The sequence below is a fragment of the Chlamydomonas reinhardtii genome, chromosome 12, assembly GCF_000002595.2.
Source record: "Chlamydomonas reinhardtii strain CC-503 cw92 mt+ chromosome 12, whole genome shotgun sequence".
NCBI classification, from domain to species: domain Eukaryota; kingdom Viridiplantae; phylum Chlorophyta; class Chlorophyceae; order Chlamydomonadales; family Chlamydomonadaceae; genus Chlamydomonas; species Chlamydomonas reinhardtii.
Window position 1 is genome coordinate 7,539,940 of NC_057015.1, and position 26,137 is coordinate 7,566,076.

At 67.2% G+C, this 26,137-nt stretch overlaps 4 protein-coding genes across 4 annotated transcripts; 2 read left to right on the forward strand and 2 right to left on the reverse strand.

Moving 5' to 3' along the window:
• Positions 1-5: 5 nt before the first annotated feature.
• Positions 6-7,121, reverse strand: CHLRE_12g555650v5 (uncharacterized protein). Its single transcript, XM_043069082.1, has 10 exons — positions 5,653-7,121; positions 4,962-5,247; positions 4,514-4,722; positions 3,675-4,229; positions 3,331-3,400; positions 2,856-3,022; positions 2,180-2,340; positions 1,741-2,032; positions 1,090-1,155; positions 6-839 (listed from the first exon to the last, which is right to left on the reverse strand). Exons 1-10 carry the CDS (start codon positions 6,853-6,855, stop codon positions 660-662), a joined length of 3,189 nt encoding a protein of 1,062 aa, XP_042918916.1. The 5' UTR covers positions 6,856-7,121; the 3' UTR covers positions 6-659.
• A 110-nt stretch (positions 7,122-7,231) lies between these two features.
• On the forward strand, positions 7,232-13,193 carry CHLRE_12g555600v5 (uncharacterized protein). The gene is made up of 4 exons (XM_043069081.1): positions 7,232-8,316; positions 8,668-8,822; positions 9,173-11,788; positions 12,113-13,193. Exons 1-4 carry the CDS (start codon positions 7,359-7,361, stop codon positions 12,212-12,214), a joined length of 3,831 nt encoding a protein of 1,276 aa, XP_042918917.1. The 5' UTR covers positions 7,232-7,358; the 3' UTR covers positions 12,215-13,193.
• A 58-nt stretch (positions 13,194-13,251) lies between these two features.
• Positions 13,252-22,433, forward strand: CHLRE_12g555550v5 (uncharacterized protein). The gene is made up of 22 exons (XM_043069080.1): positions 13,252-13,513; positions 13,743-13,831; positions 14,076-14,110; positions 14,494-14,542; positions 14,884-15,036; positions 15,430-15,529; positions 15,848-15,918; positions 16,286-16,390; positions 16,660-16,740; positions 17,077-17,235; positions 17,506-17,616; positions 17,781-17,853; positions 18,043-18,182; positions 18,344-18,452; positions 18,873-18,955; positions 19,263-19,357; positions 19,682-19,797; positions 20,067-20,263; positions 20,584-20,745; positions 20,999-21,046; positions 21,265-21,393; positions 21,667-22,433. Exons 1-22 carry the CDS (start codon positions 13,399-13,401, stop codon positions 21,808-21,810), a joined length of 2,364 nt encoding a protein of 787 aa, XP_042918918.1. The 5' UTR covers positions 13,252-13,398; the 3' UTR covers positions 21,811-22,433.
• Positions 22,434-22,435: 2 nt separating this feature from the next.
• CHLRE_12g555500v5 (uncharacterized protein) lies at positions 22,436-26,081 on the reverse strand. The gene is made up of 6 exons (XM_043069079.1): positions 25,805-26,081; positions 25,319-25,671; positions 24,891-25,131; positions 24,656-24,733; positions 24,192-24,389; positions 22,436-23,726 (listed from the first exon to the last, which is right to left on the reverse strand). The coding sequence occupies exons 1-6, from the start codon at positions 25,926-25,928 to the stop codon at positions 23,299-23,301; spliced, it is 1,422 nt and encodes a 473-aa protein (XP_042918919.1). The 5' UTR covers positions 25,929-26,081; the 3' UTR covers positions 22,436-23,298.
• Positions 26,082-26,137: the final 56 nt, after the last annotated feature.

A 26,137-nucleotide genomic window follows, 5' to 3' on the forward strand; every position in this document is an offset into this window, starting at 1 on the left:
CCGCTCGTAGACTTTGTACACGCCATGGGTTTCAGGGTTTCGAGTGACTCTACGCTCATCAGTCCTTCGCACTTACGCAGTGCCGGGACTTGCACACCGCTCGCACAACAGTGGCCCCGCAATCACCCCTACCCGCCCTGCCTCACTCTCGTGGCAAAGCCGGCAAGGCCCCCACGTCCATTGTCAGGCCCTGCTTCTAACGTCGCCCCCGAACTACGAACATTACGCAAGCCCCCAAGTTCCCCACGCCAGCGAGCTGATTACCAAAGTACCAAGCCAGCACCCGCAAGTTATGCCCACGGCGACGCTTCTACAGCCGCCTGCTCCACTCCCTCCAGCCCAGAGCCGCCCCGCTGCATGGCTCGTTATCAACATCCCTGCTGCCCATCATCCGCCTGCAGCATCGGCCTTCCCGGCCAAGCCACTTGAAGCCACCAATCAAGCCACCAAGCCATGCCCGCGTGACGCTCCAAACCTCTGCCCACACACGCCCATGCTGCTGCACGGAATGATACGAGTATACTGTCCTCAGCCCAGCTGACCACCAGCCCTGACCCACAAGCCTCAATAGTATCCCTGTCCAGCCGACTCCCGTTCCGCAGTACCTGACACCAACTCAACACCTCGTCACTCTAGCTCCCGCCTTGCACCGTCGCTCATCACTTGAGCGCGGGGCACTCGTTGCGGAAGGTGCGGTACGCGGTCACCAGCGCCGGCTCGCCCAGCTTGTCCAGCTGGGTGAGGAAGGTGCGCTGCGCCAGGTACAGCACACGCTGGGCCGCCAGCGGGCCCTCCCGCAGCGCCTTGGCAACCACCGGCGCCTTGACGTAAACCACACCCTGGTCATTGACGCAGTGACGCAGTGGCGGGTCAGGGGGTGGCGCAAAGGGGGCTGGGGGGTGAGGGATGGAGCATGGGGGATTGGGGGAGGAGGACGAGGATGCAAATGCACGGTTGGTTGGTTGGTTGGTATGGAGGGCAGGCGTGCGGAAGAGCGTCTGGGAGCGCATGGCAAATGGATAGGTAAGTGGCACCAGCACCAGTTCCCTTGGCACCATAGGGCGGAAAGCAACCCCCTCACCCCCTCACCTCGAAACGGGGCGGCTCGTCGAACATGATGGGTTTCTCGCCGTCCTCGTACTCGCCGTCATCGCCCTGGGCAGGTGGACAAGCAGGCAGGCAGGCAGGAGGGCAGGCAGGCAGGCAGGTGGACAGGAGGACAGGCAGGCAGGCAGGCAGGCAGGCAGGCAGGCAGGCAGGCAGGCAGGCAGGCAGGCAGGCAGGCAGGCAGGCAGGCAGGCAGGCAGGCAGGCAGGCAGGCAGGCAGGCAGGCAGGCAGGCAGGCAGGCAGGCAGGTGGACAGGAGGACAGGCAGGCAGGCAGGCAGGCAGGCAGGCAGGCAGGCAGGCAGGCAGGCAGGCAGGCAGGCAGGCAGGCAGGAGGGCAGGCAGGAGGGCAGGAGGGCAGGAAGGCAGGAACGTAAGACAGTAGCGAAGTAGTTAAAGGCGGCGTGAAGGCGGGTGATGCTTGACCAACACCCTCCCCGACTGCTCCTTCCCGGCCCCACCTTCCCCACCTGTACCCACTCCCACTCCCCACCCACTCCGCCCCCTCGTGCCGCCCCTCCACCTCCCTCCCCGTTCCACCTCCCTCCACCTTTCCACCGCCTCCCTCAACCTCCCGGAGTACCTCCCTCCACCAGATGCGCCCTTTACCCCGCCCTCACCCCCGCCCACCCACCTGCAAGTGCACTGTGTTGTGCGGCCCCGGCTCGCCCTCCCTCTCCGGCAGCAGCCGCCGGTACACCTCAAACTCAGCCGGCAGCAGCCCGCGCGGCCCCTCCACACGCACACTGTACTCAGCCCCAACGTCGGCGTCGCTATCGACGGCGGCGCCGCCAACGGCGGCGGCCGCAGCGCCGGCACCGTTGAGTACGGCTGCGGCGCTGTCATTGCGGATGACCACGTGTCGTTCGTACAGGCACTTTTGGTGGAAGATGGAGGCGGGCGTGCACTGCAGCCCGCTGCCAGCCCTGTTTGGTGATGCCGGGATGGTAGGGGGCAACAAAACAACTACGGTCGAAAGCAGCCTCACAGCTGCACGCTACCTAGCCTCAAACAAATTGCGTTGCACGAGTTCATGCTTTGCACGAGTTGATACCCAGTGATGCCCGACCCACCTGCCGTCCTTGGTTCCGAAGCTGGCCCCGTGCGCCAAGAACTTGAGGTTCACGTTGAGCGGCAGTGAGCGCCGCGAGCCCGGGTTGGGGCTGACCCAGGGTCCGCTGTCGGCGCAGGGGACGGACGGCCACACCACCCGGCGGCCCGTCAGCAGCGCCACCTGCGGGTGTGAGCGTGTGTGTGTGTAAGTGTGTGTGTGTGTGTGTGTGTGTGCGTGTGTGTGTGTGTATGTGTGTGTGTGGTTGTGTGTGCGTGGTGAGCGTGTGATTGCGATTGTGTGTTTGTGCGTGTGTATGTTACACGGGAAACGGCGCGCGCGTTTGCGCGTACATGCATGTATCTGAAACGGGACAGCGCGACCACAGGCGCACTTGCTTGGCGTACGTGCAAATGCAGCGCGCGCTCCCGCCGTACCACACCGGGAGCCCAACACGTAAGCCCGGCACATCCCGCTGTCGCCAGCCCGCGCCCCTGCGCAGCACACGCGCGCGGCCGCTGCCCCAAACGCCCCCTCCCCTGTCCCACTCACATCCGCACGTGCGCCACACGCTCACCGAGTGCCGCACCCCTCCGGCCCCTCGCCCGCTCCCTCACCCAAGCCCTCTCCCCAGCCCTCATCCCCCTCCCCCGCCTCCGCCTCCGGCCCCGCCTCCACCTCCGTCTCCACCTGCCCACCTGCACCAGTCCTCTCGCGGTGTTGGTCCAGGCGGTGTGGCTGTCGCAGGCGGTGTCTACCTCGGGCAGCAGCGCCACCACACGCGGGGCCTCGGAGGGGTCGGGCGAGCCCAGGAAGGGAAAGGGGCCGCCGCCCGCCAGAGCCGCAAGCTCCCAGTCGTACTCGCCTGGCGGGCGGGACGGGTTACGGTTACGCACATGGCTTAGGCAGACGCGAGGCGAAGAAGAGAGGAAACAGCAAGGCGCAGTGTCCCTAGCTGCGTGTTTCACAAGCAGCAAGCAGCATTGCGATGGTAATGGGTGTGGGCATGGGTGTGATTGCCGATCGTAGCGTAAGCGAGTTGAGGGAAAAGCACTGACCCGGTGGGGTCCGTTACTCCCCACCATTAGGCTTGGGTACATGAGTGCTGATCGCACAGAATCACACCCGTCAACAGTGAGCGTGGGCGCCGGTCCAGCAACACTCAGCGCTCACCGTACTGCATGCGCACTGCGTCCTTGCCCACGCTTGTGGGTCCAGGCGCCCGGACCAGGTGCGCAAACACCTGCAAGCACATGTGCACGTGCGCACGTGCCGCGATGATGGTACGACGCGTAGGGAGTTTGGGCGTGTGGCAACGTTGCGATCGCGAGCACACAGACAGGGACCCCCGCGTCTGCGCAGTCGCCATGACCGAATACCGTGTGCGGCACCCCTTCACCCCCTACACCCCCTCACCCGCCACCACAGCCGCATCCAGCACTCCGAGCGCCTTCGGCACCCCGACACACACGTGCCCGCCCCTCCCCTCCCTTCTCCTCGCCTCCCACGCTACGCACCTGTCGCTGCTTGCCGCTGGTGAGCAGCGGGTCCCACAGCCCCAGCGCCCCCCGCTGCGGCCAGCCGCCAATGAGCCAGTCCGCCGCATAAGCCAACCGCTCCATCGCCCGCCGCTCATGCGGCAACGACACCGCCCCCTCCGCCGCCTCCGACTGCAGCAGCTGCCGCCTCTGCCTCTGCCCCCACCCGGCCTCGTCGGCGCTGTCAACTTCCTCCTCTCCCTCCTCCTCCGCAAACGCTCCCCTCCGCAGCCCCTCCTCTTGCCCCTCCCACTCCTCGTCGCTCTGCAGCTGCTCCTGCTCCTGCAGCAGCAGCACCCTCCGCCGCTGCTGCCGCCGACGTTTCAACTCCAGGTGTTTGGAATCCGCCGCCAGCTGCTTCTGAAAGGCGTCGGCACTGAAGCCGTTCTTGAGGCCCGGCAGGCTGTAGCCGGGCTCCGTCGGCAGTAGCGGGGTGGCGGCGCGGGGGATGGAGATGTTCACCCACGTGGTGGTGTACGAGCGCGCCGCCACCAGCGCCACGTGCGCCTGCTCCTCCACCTGCGTGACCTCGTGCTGGAGGGCGGGGGTGGGGGTGGGGTGCGGGCGATGTGTGCGTGACGTGGGGGAGGTGCGGGGAGCAGGGTTTGAAGGCGTCACGGCGGGAAGGAGGGCCTCATTCAATGGCGCCGCTGATTTGCGGGTGCCCGCTGCCCAGACAACGCGCCTCATCGGCTAGCCCGTCACCACCATCCCAAATCTGACACATTCCACACACGCGACTACGCTAGCTCCTGTAGACTCTTCAATTACCACCACTCAAAAGCTCCACTCACATCACCATATTATACATCACTCACCATCATTAAATCAGTGGGGCCAGCCTTGTCGCCAAGCCCCATCGCTGTCCGGTGTTTGTCCGCCCAGCTGTTGCCCGACAATTCATCCGAGGAGGCGCCGCCGCCGCCGCGGCGTGCGGCCAGGCCGGCCAGTGCGCCCATGGCGCCACCCTTGGCGCCGCCACTAGGGCGGGTGTTGGGCCGCGCGCAATACAGCAACACCAGCTTGCCTGTGTGCACGTGTGTGTGCGTGTGTGTGTATGCGCGCGTGTGTGTGAGTGTGTGTGTGTGTGGGTCGCGCTACGGGTACATGGGGGGGGGTGTCTTGAAACGCCGGTGGTATGATGCCTCTGCGCCTCCTGTCCACACAGCCGCCCAGCCGCCCGCTGCTCCCCAGCCTCGGCCAGCCACCATCACCTCCCCCGCCTCCCCCACCTCCCTCCCGCCTCCCCCACCTCCCGCCGCTCACCCGTCATGCCGGTGAGCACCACGTCCCCAAACAGGAACTGGTCCCAGCAGCCGCGGCTGTCGGCCTGGTGCGGCATCAGCCGCGCGCCGCCGCCGCCGCCGCCACCTCCTCCTGCACCGCCGCCGCTGCCGCCACCTGCTACAGCCGCCGTTGCCGAGCCCGCCGCCGCCGCTGCTGCCGCCGCCGCCGCCATGTGCGGCATGGACACGTTGTGCTCCACCCACCTCAGGTTGCGGTCAACCACCTCGGCCAGCAGCCAAGAGATGGGGCCGTGGCGGGAGGCGTTCTGTGGGGCGACAGGACGAGGTGGGTAAGCAAGGAGGTAAGGACGGCGCACGGTGTGGGCAGAGAGGGCGGGACACGCGCTGCGTTGCCCTGTGCCCTCATCGCTGCTGCCGTCGTCTGCACACAGGGCCCCTCTTCTCTCTTCCCTCATTGCAGCCCCGGGAAACAACCTCTCAGCTCAGCCCTCCCCACTCCCAGACCCCAACCTCACCGCCACAGGTCATGAGCTCCCAGCCCGCCCCTTCACACCTCCCGCTCCCCGCTCCCCACTCCCTGCTCCCCTCTCGCGCCTCCACTCCCCCCTCCGCGCCTCCTCTCCCTGCTCCCCCCTCCGCGTCCCCACTCCGTGCTCCCCCCTCGCGCCTCCACTCCCCCCTCGCGCCTCCACTCCCCGATCCCCGCTCACCTGCACATACATGACGCCCGTGTTCACCACGCCGCCGCCACGCACGCTCTTCCCCACCACCATGTGCATGTCGCCGTACGGCGGGGCCTTGAGGTGCGGGTAGGGGTCCCGCAGCACCACCACGTCCGTGTCGAGGCTCAGCACGTTATAACCCAACCGTACGGCACGTGCCATGAGCATGACACGCTTCATCATCAGCCGCCGGTGCCCCGTGAAACCCGCGGGGAAGGGCTGCGCGTACCAGGCGCACGCCAGCGCGTCGCTCGCGCCGGCGGCGGCCGGCGGCGGCGCCGCGAACGGCGCCCGCGAGCCGTCTTCCAGCGCCGCCGCTTCCACCATCCGCAGCAGCAGGGCAGAGTTATTGAGCGGCGGCAGCAGCCCCGTAGCGGCGGCGGTTGACGAGCCTGCAGCTGCGGCCAGGCCGCGCCGCCACCGCCGCCGCGCCGCCGCCGCGGCAGTTCGGGTCCATGGGTCATCTGCATCCGCCGCCGCAGCCGCTCCTCCCCCTTTTCCTCCTGCCCCGTCTTCCCCGTCCTTGGCGGCATACTCACTATCCATACCACTGCTACTGCCGCCACCGTTTCCTCCGCTGCTACTGCCGCCGCCGCCGCCGCCGCCGCCGCGGGCGGCCCGCAGCGCCTCCCGGTCTGCGCGCAGCCGCTCCGCGGCGGCGCACACCGCGTGCCCCGACGTCAGCCATAGCGTGTGCGCGAAGCCCAGCTGTAGCAGGTTGTCGGCAAGCTGTAGCGCCGAGCGCGGCCGCGTGTCGGTGATCAGGATCACCTCGCGCTGGACGCTGCGCGCCTGCAGCGCCAGCGCCAGCGCGGGCGCGGGCGCGACATCACCTGTGAATGGCCGCACCTGCCCCACGCTAACGTAGCGCGAGTGCGGGGTGGGCTTGCGGCCGCTGGCCTTGCCCCGCTTTGCAGCTTGGAGTGAGCGGCTTGCGCCGCTGCCAGGGTTGCTGGGGTCCAGGTTGCCCGAGGCGGCGGCTTGCGTTCTGACGCGTATGTTGTCTGTATGGGGACCTGGGAGCAGGCTTGTGCCTGCGGATACCCCGCTAGCAAGGGTTAAGAGGGCTAGCAGTGCCAGCGTAAGCGGGCTTGCTGGGGAGCGACTGCTCAGGCGTGGTGCGCGGCGTGGCCCGCTGGCACCGGTCGCCGCTGCTGCAGCTTTTGAGCGCGCACACGCCAGGAGCTCCATTCGCATCTCCGCACGCCGCAAAGCAGCGTCCCGCCAGCGAGGATGCGCCAACCGATGTGTCAATTACACTCACACGACAGGCATAGCTAACGCAGATGAGTATAATCCATATCACATATCACTGTCATAAATATGCTGGCCAAGGGCTTGTGGGTCTCTCAGCGCGAACAGGGCGACTTCAGACCTGTTTTTGTAACTTCGCTAGTTAGTATCATTCAAATGATGATTTCCACCTAGACCGCTACACATACAGCGTGCGCATTAGAATAGTTGTTATAGTCGCAGGGCGACGCGAGGAGTGGAAGGCTGACCGACCTGGCGATGGAGATGCAATTTGCCTTGCAAGTTTGTGCGCAAACCACGTATACAATTAAACTATCTAATTGATATTTCAGCAGAACTTGAGCCAACCTAACGTTCTTTCCCGCGCAAGTCGGAAAACCGCTGTCTTGCCTCCCGATGCCGGAATTAGCTAAACTGTCGATGTAGTGTGCAGCCCGCAGATGCGATACGTAGGTAGCTATAGGCCCAGGTTGGGAGCGGGCTCGAAAACCCAGCACACGTTCGCGCTGGAGTCGCTCTTGACAGCGCCCGGGACTGGTGCCTACGGCGACAACGACGATGCCGACGACGTGGAGGACGCTGGCGAGCGAAGCCCTGGGGCGATCGGGTTGCTTGCCAGCCCCGGCACCCGGCGCAAGCAGGCCCGGCCTCACCGAAACGTTGTTCCCGCCGCTGCGCTGCCTGTGGGTGGGGCTGCTGCCGCCGCGAAGCCGCGACTCGGCCGTCTGTCCCGCACCAGACTGACAGCAACAGCCGAAGCCGCAGCCGCGAACCCCGTCGCCCGACGCGACGATGAGTCGGGCACCTCAGGTGAGCTGGCGGACGAGGATTACGAGGAGGACGCGGAAAAGCTGAGTACCCGTAGCCCAGACCCCGACGACGATGGTGGAGACGGCGACGGCTGCGGCGCCCGCGGGGGACACAGCCGTGCCGCCGCCGGCACGGAGGCTGCGCGCACCGGCGCAGGCGCAGGCACGGGTGCGAGACGGCGCACGGCAGCTGGTGGCGCGGCGCGGACCCAATCTGAGAGCGACCATGATGACCAGGAGGAGCTGGAGGACGAACCAGGAGAGCAGGACGAAGCGCAGGACGAAGAGCTGGACCATGAACCAGCAGAGCAGGACGAAGAGCTGGACGAAGGGCACCAGCACCACAGGGGGCTACAGCAACAGCAGCGGCGGCGACAGGAAGGCGAGGGCACCGAGGCACACATGGCTGAGGATGATGATGATGAGGAGGAGGAGGAGGAGGAGGAGGAGGAGGCGGAGGAGGAGGAGGACTTGTGGGCGGACGTGCCGCCGGCGCGGCTGCTGGGCGTCAAGGCGGTGCTGGAGGGACCGCACGCGGGCAAGTACGCGGCACGGTTGAAGGTGTCTGCGCCGGGCCGGGCCGCGCTGGGTGAGATGGGGCTGCGTGGGCTGCTGTGCGGGCTGTGGGCTGTGGGCTGTGGGCTGTGGGCTGTGGGCTGTGGGCTGTGGGCTGTGGGCTGTGGGCTGTGGGCTTTGGGCTGCTGCCGCAGGGCCAGGCCGCCAGGGCCGGGGAGGCTGGGAGCAGGGAGAGAGCAGAGGGCAGGCGGGTGGTTGGGTGAGTACTCATCAGCAGCTGAGGAAGGGGGCAGGGGGCGGGTTGGAGAGGCAGGGAGTCGAACGGGGCCCGGTGTCGAAACCCTTGCTTCCATATCGAACCCCTCCCCCCCCCCGCGCCCCCTCCTCCCGCATCCCTCCCGCATCCCTCCCGCACGCGCTCCAGCCTCCCGCCTCAAGGTGGCCCGCTACTACGCCACTGCCGGCGAGGCGGCCCGGCAGCGCGACCTGGCGCACCTGGTGCTGCACCGCGTGGGCAGCGGCGGCACACACACCAATTACCCGCCCAGTGCCTACTGCCGAGACGACATGCTGCGCATGGTACGGTGGCGGGCGGGCGGGCGGGCGGGGGGGCTATATTGTTAGTACCAGTCCAAGCTAATGGGGGATGGTAGTTCGATTCAATCGCAACGAAGCACAGGCCCGGAATCGGGGACCGCCGAGGACAGTGAGCGGGCAGACTATGTCAGTCAGAAGTCAACCTAGACCGGGGAGCCAGGAGTGTGGGCGAGGGGGCTCTTGGTCGCAGAGCTGTTCTAGGTGGCCAGGTGGACCCAGCGAGCTGTTCTAGGTGGCCAGGTGGACCCAGCGGGCGTGTGAACGGCTTGTCATCGGCTGGGCTCGCCCTCACTAGCTGACTTGCGCAACCGCTGCCTCGCTGCCTCGCTCAGGCACGACATCTGGCGGCGCGGCGAGTGGTGCCCATGGACAGCGCCCAGCTGCTGCAGCAGGCGGCGGCCAACGTGGCACACCGCGGCGTGGGGTCGCGCGGAGCCGGGGGGCTGAGCGCCCAGGGCCAGGACCAGGGCCAGGGCCAGGACCCGACATGCAGCGGTGTCGCGGCCGCGGCCGGCGACGGGCAGGGAGCGGGCGGGCGGGTCACGTCGGGAACTGCCACTCCGGCATCCCCGACCACCGAAAGTGGCAGAGCGGCAGCGGCAGCGGCACCGGCAGCGTCAGGTGGGGATGTGCGCAGAGGGGGAGGCGCTGCCGCTAGCGCTGCCGCCGCGGCTGCCGCCACAGCCCCTGCTCGCCGGCTGTCGGATGCCCAGGTCCGCGCAGCCAGCCTGGCAGCCAACCGTGCCGCCGAGGCCAGCAGGTCGGCTGCCGCCGCCGCCACCGCCTCCGGCGCCGGCGCCGGCGCCGGCGCCGCTAGGACCGACCCAACCCCGCCCTCAGGGCCGCGGCCGTGGCCGGGCCTGGAGCCTCCGGACGTGGCGCGGCTGCAGGAGCTGCCGCGGCGGCTGCGCGTGGTGTCTGCGACGTTCCTGCACGGCCTCAGCAGCCGCAGCGAGGGCATGGTGGTGTTCAACGTGCCAGGGTACTCAATGGCGCCGCCGCCTGCGGCGCAGGCAGCGGCTGCGGCGGGAGCTCGGGGCGCCGGCGCAGCCAAGCGTGCAGCGCGCGGACGAGGAGGGAGAGGCGGCGTCGGCAGGGGGACGCGTCGCGGCGCCGGCGCTGGCCGGGGCGGGGGTGCGGGCCAGGGAGCGGTCTCGGCGGAGCCGCTGCCGCTCATGTGGTTGTCCGACCTGTTGCCGCAGCTGGAGCCGTTTGTGCCGCCGCGGCGGGGGGAGGCGGCGGCGGCGGCGGCGGCGGCGGTGGCGGCGGCGGCGGCGGCTAACGCCAGTGGCGCCGCCGGCGCCGGCAGCAGCCGCAAGCGACGGCGGGTGCAGGAGCAGGCGCCTCCGCAGCCGCCGATGTCGCCGGCTGCAGGTGCAGGGGCCTCGCCAATGTCGGGCCGCGTCTGTGCCATCAAGCACCCGTGTGAGGGCGTCTTCCACCGCGGCGGCGACCGGCGCGGCGCTGCCGCCGCGGTCTTGCCGGGGCCGGGGGTTGGGGCGAGTGGCGGCGCGGAAGCGGCGCGCAAGCGCGGCAGGCGTGATGCGGAGGCACGTAGGGAGGATGATGGGTGCAGTGCCGATGCTGAGGATGCTGCTCAGGCGGTGTTTGCATCGCGAGCGGGGCGCAGTGACCAGCTCACGGGTGAAGACAGGGGTGGGGAGGCCGCTGCGGTCAAGCAGCGGCGGCGAAAGCGGCGGCTGTTGTTCGCGGGCGGTGAAGCAGGCGACGCAGGGGCGGGGGCAGCGGCGGCGCCAGCGGCCGTGGCGGCGGCGCCCTCGGCGGCTCCGGCAGCCGCGCGGCGGCACTGCCAACAGCAGCTGGTGCAGCGGGAACAACAGCAGGCGCACATGCAGGTTGGGCAGCCCTGCCTGAAGCTGCTGGCGAAGGCAAATCGAAGGCCGGTGCCGCCGGCCCTTGCCGCAACGGCGGAGCCGGCAGCTACTCCATTGCCGCCGCGGCCGCGCCCTCGGCCGCGGCTAGAGGGCTCATCAGGGCGGCTGCTTCGTGTGGTCATTGAGCCCTGTGACCGGGTGCGCCTGCGGCTGCTGGCACAGCCCGCCGCCACTGTCGCGTGTGCTGCAGCCGCAGCAGCCGCGACCTCCGCAGCGGCCGAGGGTGCTGGATATGCTGCTGGTGCTGCGGCGCCACTGCCCCGGCCTGAGATGGAGGGTGCTGCGGGGCAAGGGGCGGCAGCGGTGGGCGCACAGGCGGGCAGTGGCTGCAGCAGCAGCGGCAGCAGCAGTAGCAGAAGCAGCGGCGGCGGCGGCAATGGCGGTGGTGGAAGCGGCAGCGGTGACGCTGCGGGCGGCTGCTTCGTGAGCCTGCTGCTCACCTATGGACCGGGCGTGTGGCTGCGGGTGCGGCCCGTCGACTGCGCCGCCGCCAAACTGCTTCCGTCCGCAGCTGCCGCCCGCACCTCCGCGGTCATGGCTATGGTCCCTGGCTCCGCGGAGCGGCTGCGGCAGGCGGTGGCGGCTGCGGCCGTCGCCGCTGCGTCAAGCCCACGCGGTATCGGCAGTTGCGGAGTCGACGGCGCAACTGGCGGGGGTTGTGTGCGGCTGCAGCTGGGTCCGGGGCCGTGCGGCAGTGACAACCATGATGCGCACATGGCGGGTGCTGACGGCGGCGACGGCGGACAGCTGAGCCCCAGTCTCGGCGGCAGCCTACACGGCACCGCCGCAGACGGTGCCGGCGGAAGCCCTGCCTCTAAGGGGCTCGGGGGCCGCGGCGGCGGGGTGCGGGGCCAGCCGGGTACGGCAATAGCAGCAGCAACGACGGGTAGGGCGGAGCCCGATCGTGCTGCGGCGGCAGCAGCAGGGGCCGCCAACGGCGGTGGCAGCGGTGGTGGCGGCGACGGCGGCGGCAGCGGCCAGGCCGCCCGCCAGGCGGCGGCTGAGGAGGTGCTGTGGCGGCTGCATGCGGCAGACCCGGGGATCTTTTTCAAGGTGCGTGGGCGGGTGGCCCCTTGACTGGCTCCCTATCTGGTGCTGTGTTCTGGTGTGCCCCTGCAGCAGTGGTGCGCCCGATGCAGCTACAATGTCAACATGTGTATTAGTATGTCAGCTTTCCGTCGCTGCGGATATGGGGCGTATTCGAGCATGCGTGGCATGTGGCGGCTCCTGGTCTCGAGAGAGCAGTGGCGTGCATGGCGGCTTTCTGTGTGGCGCGTCACGTACACACATGCACGCACACGCAATCACACGTGCATGTTTGCCACCCGAGGTGTCGACCCTTTCCCCCCATTGTGCCTTATTAACATACGCACTCAGGCCGTCAAGGCAGTGGCGACTGAGGCGTCGAAGAGGGCGCATGCATTGGCGCGGCTAGCGGCGGAGGCGGAGGCGGCCGCAGGGGCGCTGTGTCTCGAGTGACCCAGCGACCGCAGTGGTGGGTGCGGGCGAGTGGCTGTGGGTGGTGTGCTGTAGGGGGGCCGTGAGCAGGCAGGGCGCCCCCAGGGCAGTGACCTGTCATGTCCTTTGTCAAGGAGACATGGGTCAATTGTATGTGTGTGTGTGTGTGTGTTGTGTGTGTGCGTGTGTGTGTGTGGCGTGTGTGGCGTGTGTGTGTGTGTGTGCGTGTGCGTGTTGTGTGTTGTGTGTGTGTGTGTGGGGGGGGGTGTGGGTGTGGGTGTGTGGGTGTGTGCGTTGTGCGGGTGAATGTGGCTGTGGGTGGTGTGCAGGGAAGACGCACCTTCGAATGGCTCCATGGTACCATGAACACAGGATGGCTGGGTCCGTGTGCACAGCTTGTTGCGTGCGGTCAGTCGGAAGCTCGAGCAAAGGGCAAGACGAAATGATACCCTGTACATACGGTAGCAGTGATCAGTAGTCAGGCGTAAAAGTGTTACAGTATCTACAGCTGGTAGTTGCGGGCTTGCGGCTCATTCAGAATTTGATGTTGTACACTCCTGCGTAAGCACGCTGTCATCTTGGGTTTGGGGCTGCTGCTGCAGACCCTCGGTAGCAGTCTAGGATGCGTGGTGGGCGTGGGCGGTGGTCGATGGACAAGGAAGGGCGACATCGGAGTCCCGTTTCCGCGAATGTGGAGTGTGGGAGGAAGTGAGGAACTCACGCAGAGCAGCAGTGTAGGGTGTGTGTGTGCGTGCGGCTGCGTGTCGCGTGTATTCGTACTCGTTCCCACGTACCAGTTCGTGTACGGCATGACGACGTGCAGGCAAGAGCGTCTACCAGCTACAGCACTTGCGCCATGCCTGTAAGCTGTTGAGGTGTGGCGGTGTGCATTCCATCGTGAGTCGCAAGTCGGCACTCATCATCGGCTCCCATTGAGCTGAGGAGTCGGGTCGTCTGTCGACGACGTCGACCATGTGAGACCCACCCGCACCGCAACGTACGGCACCTCACCCGAAAGTCCCTTGCGCTACCTGGCATGCATCCACCCTGACTGCCTAGTGTCAGCAATTTTACTTTTATTGTGAACCGTGTTCTTGTAGTCTTCTTTCCTTGCTTGGAGCAAAGCCAGGTCGCAGAACTCAGGCTCCCTCGAAACTCATGCGCATGCAATAGCTTATCCATTATAAGAACCAGCAGGCCTAGACATGTCGAGCACAGCCAGCCCTTTCACGGGCTGTGGGCGCGAAGCCGGGGTGAAAGTCTGGCGTGTGAAGGACTTCAACCTGGTGGAGGAGAAGGATGTTGGCTCCTTTTATTCTGGTATGTGGGCGTCGCTGGTCGTGTGCAATCATCACGGCGGTGATAGGGGCAGTCGATGCCAACTGCTTACGATCGAGCGTTTGCGCGAGTTGAGGTGGAGCCCTGCATCCATGTCCATCATGTATAAACGCTCTGCGAGCATGTGATGGAGGATACCGAGATAATCGCTCGACCTGCGTGTGCACGCTGCGCTTAGCCCTCCTTGCCCCACTACCGTCCTGCTCAACAGGCGATTGCTACCTTATCCTTGACACCTTCAAAACCGAAAGCGGTCTGCGGCATCACGTTCATTTCTGGCTTGGCAAGGACACCACCGCGGTGGGTGTTGCAACCGCCCATCGCCACGCCCGGTTGCCACACAGCAGCGCACATTCCCCACCAGGCAGCTGCATTCCTTCGTTAAGCTGCACAAATTGTGTGCATAATTGCCAGCTTGCCTCTGTGATTGCATACTGGCATAGCCTTGCGGCAGCTCCCACAGCTATGCTCACAGCGCCGGAGTCCTGGCGCCCCACATGCCTCAGCTACCGCATCTGCCCTCGGTGGATTCGTGTATTTGCAGGATGAGTCGGGGAGCGTTGCCATCTTTGCAGCGCAGTGAGTCGGGTGGAGGTGGGCTGGCTGCTGCGGGGGCGGGGCCAAGCGGGCCGGTGGGCAGGCGCACTTTCAGGCTCGCCACCAGGTTGGCGGCATGGTGTGCATGGTATGTACACCATGCCACCGTGGCACTGCGAAAAGGTGTTGGGAAATGGAAAGGCATGGCTCGGCGCTGCAGTGCTGAGCCACAGCGCGCAACGCTGGGAAAATGGGAGGGCTCTGAGTTCGTCGGCATGTAAGGGCATGCGATCGGCACAGGCCGCCAGAGCTGCAGCCGACCGCACAGTGGCTCAGCCGCCTCCAGCACCCCCCGTTGCAGCTGCACTCCCTGTTCTCCGGTCCCCGCTTCCCATGTAAACCATGTGTCTCACTGCCGCCTGCAGGCTGGACGACTCGCTGGGCGGCGGCCCGGTGCAGTTCCGACAAGTCCAGGTGGGCAGCAGCAGGGGAGGGGGCGGCAGCAGGCGCGGGGGCGGCAGCAGGGGTTGGAGCTGCGGGGGCGGGGGCGGGAGTGCGGGCGTGGGGGCGGCAGCAGGGGCGGGGGCAGCAGTGGTGGGGGCGGCAGCTGCGGGGGCGGGAGCTGCGGGGGCGGGAGCTGCGAGGGCGGGAGCTGCGGGGTTGGCAGCTGCAACAAACCTGCCGCCCTGCTCTCAGCACTTCCACCCGCCCTCATCCTCATTGGCATCCTCATCCCACAAACTCTGCTCTCCTCCTCGCCTACCTGGCTATGCCTGGAACCCCCCCTACCCAACCTCCCCTGCTGACCCCTCCAGGGCTCCGAGTCGCCCGAGTTCCAGCGCCTGTTCCCGCGCCAGCGCTACCTGGCGGGCGGCTACGCCAGCGGCTTCCGGGATGCGGGCGCCGGCCGCGGCGAGGGCCCTGTGAGGCTGTACCAGGTCAAGTCGCCCAACAAGAACTGCGTGCAGGTGGGGGGCGGCGGCGGGCGGCTGCGCGGGTGAGGGCTGCGAATAGCTGCTGGGAAGCTGCGGGCGTTGAGGGGTATAGGATTGCGGGGACAATGGGAAATGGAGACGGGAGGCGCCGGGCACAGAGGGTGCGGTGCGCCGTGCGCCTGGCCAGGTCCCGGCGTATCCTGCGCGACGCCCCCACTCCTGCACGTCGTCACAGCCCTTTTCGCACGCACACTGCTGCAAGACGTGGCGAACGCTGTGGCCGGCCGCTTCCACGAGCCCCTGTGCTGTTCGCCGCAGACACCGCTCCCTCCACACCTCCCCGCGCTCACCCCCTCCTCTTGTTCATCTGTTTTTGACAAAGCTGCTCCCCCCCACGCTTGCCCTGCCGCCTGCCGCCTGCCGCAGATGTTCGAGGTGCCGCTGAAGCTGAGCTCGCTCAACCACGGCGACTGCTTCCTGCTGGAGGACGTAGGCGCGCGACTGCTGTGGGTGTGGCGCGGCCGAGGTGCGTGGGCCCACTGCTGGGGGTGCGCGGCGCGGGCGGCGGGGCGGCGGCGTGGCGGCGTGGCCAAGCGGCTGGGTTTGTGGATGCACGGTGCCGTGGAGGCAGCTGCCCAGTACGCGATTGGACAGATTCACGCCACGTACCTCGCCCTTTGCCGCGTCGACTGGCACCCCATTGGCGGCACTCGCCCGCCGCCTGCTGCTCGCACACACCGCGCTGCTCTGCCGCATGCTCCTACAAGCACCGGAAGGCCCGAGCGCTGCGCGTCCGCCCTGCTGCTGCGGATCGCCCCTTCTACTGCCCACCCTCCCACTGCAGGCTCCAACATCCGCGAGAAGGCCCGCGCGCTGGAGGCGGCCGCCGTGTTCAAGGAGGGCACCAGCATGAAGGTAGGGGGCCGGAGATTGAGGCACGGGTGACGGAGGCGGCGATAGTGGAGGTTGTGATGGTGGTGGTGGAGGTGCCGTGCCCCCATGTCGCGGCGCCCGGCCGGCCGGCCCGCCGCCTTTGCCGCTACCGGCCCCGGCCCCCAAACTGCATCGTGCCGTCTACTGACTTGCCATGCCTGGAACGGTGGCCCCCCCTTGCTGTACGAATGTGCAAGGTTACCACTTCGCTTCTTTTTAACGACTCCTGAGTGTGACCCTCCGTGGTCGCTACAACTCAACCTCCTCATAATCATGAATGTATCCCTACCCAAGATAGACCCCCAGCACCTCGCCCTGCGCTGCCGCATGCTACTGGCGCCCCGTGCAGACGTACACGCTGGATGACGTGCCCGATGACGACAAGTACACGGGCGGTGACGTGGCGCCCTTCTTCAGCCGCCTGGGCTGCGCCACCGTGCCGTCGCCGTCAGAGGTGGGCGCGTGCTCTTGAGGTTGGAGCTGGGGGTGGGGCTGGGGGTGGGGCTGAGAGTGGGGCTGGGGCTGGGGGTGGGGCTGAGGCTGAGGCTGGGGCTGTGGCTGGGGCTTGGTGCGGTGGGGGAGAGCTGTCACTGGGACACACAGGCGAACGCGTCGCCCCCCCCCCCGCACTCCGGTGGCTGTCACGCCGGTAATACACCTTGATGCATCTGGTGCCGCCCTGCCGCGCCGATTTGACCTCGTCTGCGGTCCGCGGCCCTGCAGGTGAAGGACGCGGAGCCGGATGCGCCCGCGGCGACCACGGCGGCCACGGCGACCACGGCGGCCGTGGCCAAGCTGTACAAGGTGCGCGCGCGGGCTTGCCCAGCACAAGGCAGCACAAGGCAGCACAACTCAGCACAACCCAGCGCAACCCAGCACAGCACAGCCGCTCTCAAGGGCGTGTTGATGGGGTTTGAATGATGATGTGGATACATCGCGGGGTTGCATTGCAGCTTTGCGGCTAGTCTACCGATAGAGTGGTCACGGCCTTAGCTGACACGCCGTGAAGGCCCCTCCCGTTGTGTCATGCACGTGTGCTCACCCGCCTTACGCCCCCACCGGTCAACGTGAGCCTCTCGCGCACACTCTGCCTCTCCCCCCCCCCTCGCATGCACTGCCCCTGCGCCGCCCCTGCTCCAGGTGTCGGGCGGCGGCAAGTCCTTTGAGCCGGTGTCGGCCGACGACGCGGCGCCCAGCCACTCGCAGCTGGCTCCCGGCGGGCAGTTCGTGCTGAACGCGGGCGGCTGCATCTGGGTGTGGACCGGACCCGACTGCGACAAGGCCGAGCCGCCGCTCAAGGTGCGGAGAGCGTATGCATTGGGTGGGGCGTGGGGAGTGGAATCGGGTGGAGCTGGGGGTCCGCGAGGGAGGAAGGGGGAGTTAGTTTATCCCGGTCCAATTGAACCAAGATCCAGAACCGACCCTCAGAGAGCGAAGACGGCTGCCCTGTACGAGGGCGTGGTTTCAGCCATCCGCGGAGCGGCAGGCCTCAGGCGGGGCTATGAACCCACGGCCAAAAACAGAGTCAAAAGAATCGTCCATTATGTCTCGTGTCAAACGCGCGCACAGGTGGGTGGCCAGTTCGCCGCGGCCCAGGGCCTGCCCGTGTCCAGCCTGGTCAAGGCCGTCAAGGCGCGCTTCGAGCCAGGCGTGTTCACAGCGCACTTCCCAGACTGGCAGGTGCGGAACATGTGCGTGTACGGTCTGTTGATGTGTGCGTATGTGCACCATACGATGTGTGTGTGTGGAGGGGGCAAAGGGAAGCTGGAGTTGGAGTTGAGGCGCAGCGTCGAGGGCGGAGCACCACACCTGGTGACTCGTGGCCCACTGCCCGCACTGGACAGGCGGACGACGCCGGCGGCCGGGCGCGCGCGGACAGCTACGGCACCGTCTACGGCGGCCCGGGCAAGGGCACGGGTGAGGAGGGGCGGGTAGGGGTGAACTGTGTCGCACATGACGTTCGGAAACCCTGTGCTCCACGCCTGTGCTCCCATGCTGGGCAACCACGGGGCTTCCCAAACCGCCCAGCGCTGGCCTAGTCTCGAGCCTACGACCCTGACATCTTTGACGTCGCAACTGACACGTGTACCTCGGCGGCCACCACAGACGAGCAGCCCTACAACGTGGATGAGGCAGTGGCAGCCATGGTGGCGGCTGCGGCGGCGGCGGCGGACGGCGGCGAGGGCGGCGCCAAGGCCAACGGTCTGGAGGCGGCCTTCAACAACCTGACCAGCAGCAAGTTCCAGGTGTGTGTGTGTGTCAACCGCCGCCAAGCAACACACATGCGGCCGGGCGCATCTTCGCTCCGCTTCAGTCTCCAGCCTGATCACTCTTGTGCCTGCCTGCCGCCCTGCGCGCTGCTGTGTGCTGTGCTGCTGTGCTGTGCGCCATGCCACGCCGTGCACAGGTGTGGGCCCAGATCGGCAACTCCAGCCTGGAGCTGCCGCGGCAGGAGGTGGGCCAGTTCTGCGACGGCGCCTCCTACGTGGTGCTGCATACCTACTCCACCAGCAAGGGTGAGCGGCGGGCAGGCAGGCAGGCAGGCGGGCGGGCAGGCAGGCAGGCAGGCAGGAGGGCAGGCGGGCGGGCGGGCGGGCGGGCGGGCAGGCAGGCGGGCAGGCAGGCAGGCAGGCAGGCAGGCAGGCAGGCAGGCAGGCGGGCGGGCGGGCGGGCGGGCAGGCGGGCGGGCGGGCGGGCATGCAGGCATGCAGGCGGGCAGGCGGGCAGGCAGGCGGGCAGGCAGGCGGGCAGGCAGGCGGGCGGGCAGGCAGGCAGGCAGGCAGGCAGGCAGGCAGGAGGAGCGGGGTTGGGGCAAGGGGCTGGCGACGGGGCGGCAGGGCGGCAGCTGCGCCTTCGCGTTTGAATGGTCCGTTGCTTGGGAAGGAGTGGGAGCCCCGCCTGACCCGCCTCGCCCCCGCCTCACGCACACCGCGCAGACCCCACCGACCTGCGCTACGCGGTCTACTGCTGGCAGGGCCGCCACTGCGGCAACCTGGAGCAGGGCCGAGCCGCACTCAAGGTGCGCGACGTGGCGTGGGGTGCCGGGTGTGGCGTGGCGTGGGGATGCAGGGCGGCGCAACAGGTTCCGGGGTTCTGAAACCAACGGGTTCTGGAACTGGAACTAGGGGTGCTGGAAATGCTGGACCCAGGGGGGGCCGGCGGCGGCAAGGGCCTGTTCACCATCCAGCACTTCACTCGCCTGCCTCCTGCGCACTGCCCGTCTAACCCCGTCTTCCCACCCCGGCATCACGCACTGTCGGACCTCGCATCCCCGCTCGCACCGCCTCCCACGCTCGCACCGCCTCCCACGCTCGCACCGCCTCCAGGCTGCCGACCTGCACAAGGCCACTTACGCGGGCAAGTCCACTCTGGTGCGGGTGGAGCAGAACCTGGAGCCCGGCCACTTCATCCGCCTGTTCAAGTGAGTGGTGTAGAGGTGGAGGGACAGAGAGGTATAGGGGCATGCAAGAGGCGGGCAGGGAGGGAGGGAGGGTGCGGCGTGGTGCGGCGCTGCGTGCGTGTGTGCGTGTGCGCTGCCACGGGATGCAGGAGAGCGCCAGTAAGGGGCAGTCGGCAGAGGCCAGTAGCGCCTGGACTCCTTCACCCATGCCACCACACCGTCGGTCTGCCGCGCCTGCCTTGTGTGTGGCCCGCCTAGCCCAAAAGCACACGCACGCACAGATATATGACCCTTTCCCTTTGGCCTTACCTATAACACACACGCACACCCTCCTCACACGCGCAGGGGCGGCATGCTGGTGCGCAAGGGCCCCCGCCCCAGCAACATGGCTCCGGGCCGCTCGCCGCCCGGGGTGCACCTGTACCAGGTCAAGGGCGAGGCGGCGGCGGCGGCGCACGCGGGTAGGCGGGCGCGCGCGGGTAGGCGGGCGCGGGTGTTGATGTCGGTGTTGGTGACGGCGGGTTGGTGAGGTGGGGCGGGTGGGTAAGATGAATTTGCTACCGCTGTGGCGTGGAGGCGTTTAGACGCAGCCCGTGGGGCGCGAAGTCAACAGCGGCATGCTGCAACTCCTTGTGGCGATTAGGCTAGCTATGGCTGCCATCCAACATCGTCGTCTCCTAACCAGCAGTCATGCCTGATTGTTTCCACTCACCCCTCTCCCCGGCTGCAGTGGAGGTGGACGCGGTAGCCGCCAGCCTCAGCAGCAGCGACTGCTTCGTGCTGGAGCGCGCCGCCGCCGTGGGCGCGCAGGCGCAGGAGCCGGTGATGCTGTGGCTGGGCCGCGGCAGCAGCGCCGCCGAGCAGGAGGCGGCGGTGGCGGTGGCGGCGGCGCTGTCGGTCGGCGGCGCGGCGGTGGAGCGGGTCGAGGTGGGTGTGTGTATGCGGCTGCGGAGACCGGGGGGTGCGTTGGGTTGTAGATGCCAGATGTGGTTGCTGTACGCTACGCGCTGGCGTGCGGGCGAGGCCCAGGTTGCCACAACAATTGTGGGAATTGATAGGGGAGGCTAAGCTGGCAGCGCTCGGTCAAAACGGCAGCTTCCGTTAGGGTCCTCCTGACCGTCCCCGGTCACCCGCGACCACCCGCACTAGCACCCATGAGTGCGCCCGCCTTCCCGCAATCACACGTACCTTGCTGAACCACATCCGCCTCCTCGCAACCACACCCGCAACCGCAACCACAACCACAGGAGGGCAAGGAGCCGGCGGCCTTCTGGGAGGCGCTGGGCGGCAAAGCCGACTACGCCAAGGAGAGCACGCGCGGCGGCGGCGGCGGCGCGCCCAAGCTGTTCCACTTGCGCGACTGCGCGGGCCGCGGGCTCAAGGTGGAGATGTACAGCTCGTTCAGCCAGGTCCGGAGGGAAGGAGCGAGGGGAGGAGGAGGAGGAACGGGATGAGGAGGAGGAGAGTTCGGTTGGAAACAGGGAGGGGCCCTGGGAGAACGAATCGGGAGGCGGGTTTGGGAAGAGGCCTGTTGCACTGCTGTCGCTGCTGTCGCCGTAACGGGTTTGTAGCTCGGCGGCTGCCTGTCCACGCTGTGCGTGCGCCTGCTCTCGTCTGCCTGCTCGCTGACTGCCTGCGCCTCGTGGGGCTGGCTGCCTGCAGGACACGCTGTGCAACGATGACGTGATGCTGCTGGATGTGGGGACAGAGGTGGGAACAGGCAGGGAGCGGGCGGGACTGCCGGAGCCTTCCCTCGAGGCCTGGGACGCCGCTCCTGAGTTGCACACAAACAAGCGCCAGCTGACATGCTTAACTGATTACCCGTCGATCATGTATAATCTTTGCTGCCCGCATGCCCCGCGCCCCTGCCCGCCCGCCCGCATGCCTGCCTGTTTGTCTGCCTGACCCCCGCCCCCGCCCGCCCCCAGATGTTTGTGTGGTACGGCTCCAGCTGCAAGCCCATGGAGCGGCCACGTGCGCGCGACGTGGCGGCCCGCTACCTGGCGGCCACGGGGCGCACCGGCAAGGCCATCACCGTGGAGGTGGAGTCGGGGCAGGTGCGCGTGGCGGGTGCGCGGGGCGTGAAAATGTATGTGGACGGGCGTGTGGGGTGGATGGGCGTGTGGGCAGTTGTGGGGTTGGGCGTGGGCGCAGACCTGGGCCTGGGGTGTGATCATGGGCCTGTGGACATGTGTGTTGACGTGCGGGGGCAGGAGCGCTGGGGAGGTGGGAGCTGCGCGCATGGTTGGCCGACTGCTGCGTGGTCAGGTCTGTCGGGTGGATGGGCCCGAGGGAATGCCTCAACCTGGCTCGTTTGCGCGCCTTTGCAGGAGCCGCCTTTCTTCACCTGCAACTTCGTGGGCTGGGACAGCGCGGCCGTGACGTCCATTCCGGACGTGTACGCCGACAAGGTGCGGGCCATGTCGCTGGGCGCCGCCGCAGACAACGGCGCAGCCGCCACCAGCAGCAAGTAGGCGCACGTGCTGGAGCGGCTGCTGGAGTTAGTGGCTGCTGGAGCCGTGCCCAGCACACGGCAGGGCCCAGTAAAAGGGTGGCGGTGCGGGTACCAGGCAGAGGCGGCTCCGATGGTTGACGGGATCCGGGTATGTTTGTTTCGGGGTGGGCGCATAAGGGTTTGGCGGCGCGAACTTATAGGCGTGACTACTGCGGACGGCGGACGAAGCAGCGGCGTGCGTGTGACGGGATGGGCATGATCGTGAGGACGGAGCGTCGGGCATAGGTGCAGGTTGGCCCCACGCTTCTGCTGGGTGAGTGTCTGAGGCTGCGTGCAAGTATGCGTGCAGACGTGCAGGCGGGGGTATCTGTGGTCTTGTGTATGAGCGGCGTTTGCCTGCTGTGGAGGCAAGTGCTGAGCACATCGGAGCTAGGGCGCGTCCGAGGGTGCGCGTTTGATCTGTTCTCCACAGTGCTGCAGTCGGACTACCGCATTCGATCGGACTCCTTTGGGGCGGGCAATTCTGCTGGCTTCAGGCTTGGATAGCTCGGATGCGTACGATATACATTGAAATATATTGCCTATCTGGTGCGGGGAAGGTTCCGGTCAGAATGTGTGGCATGACTTTTGAGGATAAGCGCATACCGTCACCACTACCATCCGCACCCGCGCTAGTCCATGGAAGCAATAATCACATGCAGCAAACAAGCAATGCGAATGCAGTTTGGTAACGGAACGGCAGATAGACAAGAGGCACCCTATGCAACGCACACGGCGACACGCGTCAGCTCACATAGGCTCAGGTGGTATCACGAGACACCGCCTCGCCAGTGCCCCGCCACCGCGCCACGTGCATGCGTAGCTTCTCGAGCCCGCAGCACACATAAATCAATATTCGGTGCATCGTCAGCTTGGCTCAGGGGGTGTACGAACGAAACGTTTTCCGACTTCCCTACAATGTCCCTGTTTGTCTGCCTAGATAGCTATCAACAAGCTTCACCCATGAATGGCTGATCACTTGCCCCACCTGAAAGTCATCACAGTAATCATCCGGTGTATCCGCTGTGAGCACTGACACGTTTGGAACGTGTTGGTCGGCCGAACACACACATCGCATGCAACACATACCCCCATCTACCTTTCCCCACGTACACGCCAATTCAACTGCAGCGCCCGCGCGCAATACACACCAATGCAGCGCACCCGACATGGCGTAGCATACACACAGTCTTGCGTGCTTCCTCCCATGTGCTCTTTATCACAGAATCCGACCAAGATCCACTTCACACGTACGTATGGGTTCACTCCTTGCCACTACACACAGCAGGTAGGACTGGAGGCCCGCACGCGTCCGGCGGGGTCACCCTTTTTGCAACCAAGCGGAACTCACCGGCAGGTTCACAAGTCCCGCCTAGCACAGCACTAACCCTGACCAAGCGCTTACAACCTTGACCGCGCCGCATGCACCAAGCCATGATGATGCCCTCGCCCATGCCCCGCCCATGCATCACGCCGCCAGCACCGCCTGCAGTGAGGCCATGTTGCGGAGCACCGCCGCCGCCGACCGCAGCAGCGGCAGCACCATCACCGCCCCCGTGCCCTCGCCCAGCCGCATGCCCATGTCCAACACCGCCGGCGCCGGCCACGTCAGCACCTCCATCCCACCAGCGCCGCCGCCATCACCACCACCACCACCAGCGCCGCCGCCGCCGGCCTGCTGCTCAACTGCATGCTTGTGCTGCAGGAGCTGCTGCTGCTGCTGCTGCTGCTGCTGCTGCTGCTGCTGCTGCTGCTGCAGGTGCGGCGCCAGCGGGGCGGCGCCGGTGAGCGCGGACACGAGCAGCGCGGCGCCGCGCTCGGCGCTGCGGTGCGACAGCAGCAGCACCCGGCCCACCCGCTGCGGGTCGTGCGCGAGCGCCGCAAGGCAGGCAGCACCTGCGTGTGCATGTGCGTGTTGTGCAAACGGTGGCGACGAGGACTTAGCGGCCAGACAGGAGGCGTGCTGCACTGGCGGGTATTCGTGAACGGTCAGGCAGCAGGTTAAGCGCGAGATACATGGCGGCGCCACTCCACAAACGCGGCCGGAAGGAGCCGTCACATGTACTTGGAAACAAGGACTCCTTGCTTGCGCGATACGAGTATGATAGACGCGAGCATGTGTCGCCCAATGCGTGCCGTTAACGCCCATGCCATATGGCCCTATGTGTGTCGACGGCCATGCGTGCCATAGCCCCGACCACGCCCACACGCCCACCCAGCAATACAAGCACGCAACCCCACGCCAACCGGCACGTATGACTACGGCCCTCCCTCACTGCATTACTTTCCATGTACGGTACACACACACACCCTTCCTTGTGCTCTTCAACACACCTCGCCACGCCGCACACGCAAGCTCACCGCTGATGAAGCCGTCGGCCACCACCGGCACCCCCAGCGCCGCCGCCTCCAGTGCCGCCCCCGCCATGGCCGCCAGCTCCAGCCCGCCCACGGCCCGCAGCGCCCCCAGCGCGCCGCCGCCCGCGATCAGCTCCGCATTGGCCGCCAGGGCCTCGAGCACCGCGCGCCGCTTCGACTCCAGCCCTGCGTCGTCCACGCCTGTGCAGTTGCAGGGGTTTTAACATTGGAGCCAGGAGAGGGGCAGGAGGCGGGGTGGTTTGCAGATGGTAGGCGGGCTGGAGGTGTTGCCAACACCGCGGTGGGAGCTGTGGCGGCGGGGGCCCCTCAACAGCGCTGCCTGCTCCTCACGCATCAAGCAAGTGCGTGTGTTTTGTTCCAGTACGCGTACGGATATGCGTACGGGCCCCCGCCGAGCTGCACCCCTGACCCCCGCGGCCACCAGCCCAGCAGCCACCCCCACACACCTGTGCCACGCCCACACACCTCCTCAGGCGAGGCGCCAGTGAGCGCCGCCAGCAGCGCCGCCGCCGCTGTGGTGTTGCCTGCGTGCGCACGAGTTCGGGCACCCGCGAGCACAGGAAGGCCCTCAAGGCCTCAACATGTCTGTCTTCCCGCGGTGCCCGTGTAGCCGTGCGCTGTACGGCAAGCTCATATGTCGGAGCTCCTTGTTATGGGCAACAGCCGTGCCCACGCACGCACCTATTCCCACTTCGCCCAGGCACACAATGCTCTGCCGCCAGTCCGCGGGCAGCTCAGCCGCCTCCCCCGCAGGGGCCGCCGCGGCGGCTGCCGCTGCCTGACCCGCCTCCACCACTGCCGGCGGCATCACGCCGCGCACCGCCGCCCGCACCGCCTCGGCGCCGGCCGCCATCGCCGCCGCCAGCTCCTCCTGGCTCATGGCGGGGCCGGTCAGCATGTTGCGGCTGCCGTCCGGCCGCACCTGCACAATATGGATTATGGACACAGGGCGAGGAAGCACATGTCGGCGCAGACACGACGCACGTTGCAGACATGCATATATACACAAGTAAGTCGTGTTAGCAGCCGCGCTATAAGTCAGTTGCTGTGTGGCTCCAGGAACACATGATGTGGGCGTGGTGCTCAAACAGCCCAGCACACGCACACACCTTGCGGTGCAGCAGCGAGATCCGCAGCCCCCGGCCCTCTCCTCCAGCTTCCCCTGGCGCCAACGGCGTCGGCGTCGGTGGCACCGCGTCCGTCACGTCCGCCGCGAGACCCACATCCACGGCGATCAGCTCCGACACGCCATTGGAGGCGCACAGCACGGCGCTAGCGGCCTGGCCGCGGACCACAGCACGGAACACGGGGGCGCTGACGGCGGCGGGGAAGGCACTGACGGCGGGCCGCGCCGCGGCGACGCCGTGGTCTGCCGCGAAGACGAGCAGGGCGGCGCGACCCACATGGGGCGTGAGGCTGCGCTGCGCCGCCGCCAGGCGGCAGGCCAGCGCCTCCAGCGCGCCTGTGCTTGCGTGGTGTTGGGGTTATGTGCGTGGGCGCGGTGTGGCACGCTTGGTACACGGCAGGAGGCGCAGGGTGGGAAACATGGGGCGCAGATGGGCAGTGGTGACAGCGCTGAACACTGACGTACGCACCTAGGGAGCCCACAGGCTTCGCCTTGGCGTCCATCGCCGCTTTTGCCTGGGCGTACGCCGCCGCCCATTCATCGACGTCGAGCGCTGCGCCAGCCGTCGGGCATGAGCCTGTGCCCCGTTCCATCCCGCAAGTTTGGCCTGATCTAATAAGAGCGAGCACGTTCGAGCGACGTGGCGTGCTTGGTTTTGGGCTCGGCACCGATTTACGTTGTCGACAGGTGGCCGCAGCCCGCCCTAGTGGTTAATGATTATGAATGCTTGTATGAAACTATATCACTATAGATTGCGACAGCGGCTTGGCTTTAAGCTACAGAAACGGGCCGCGATGGGACC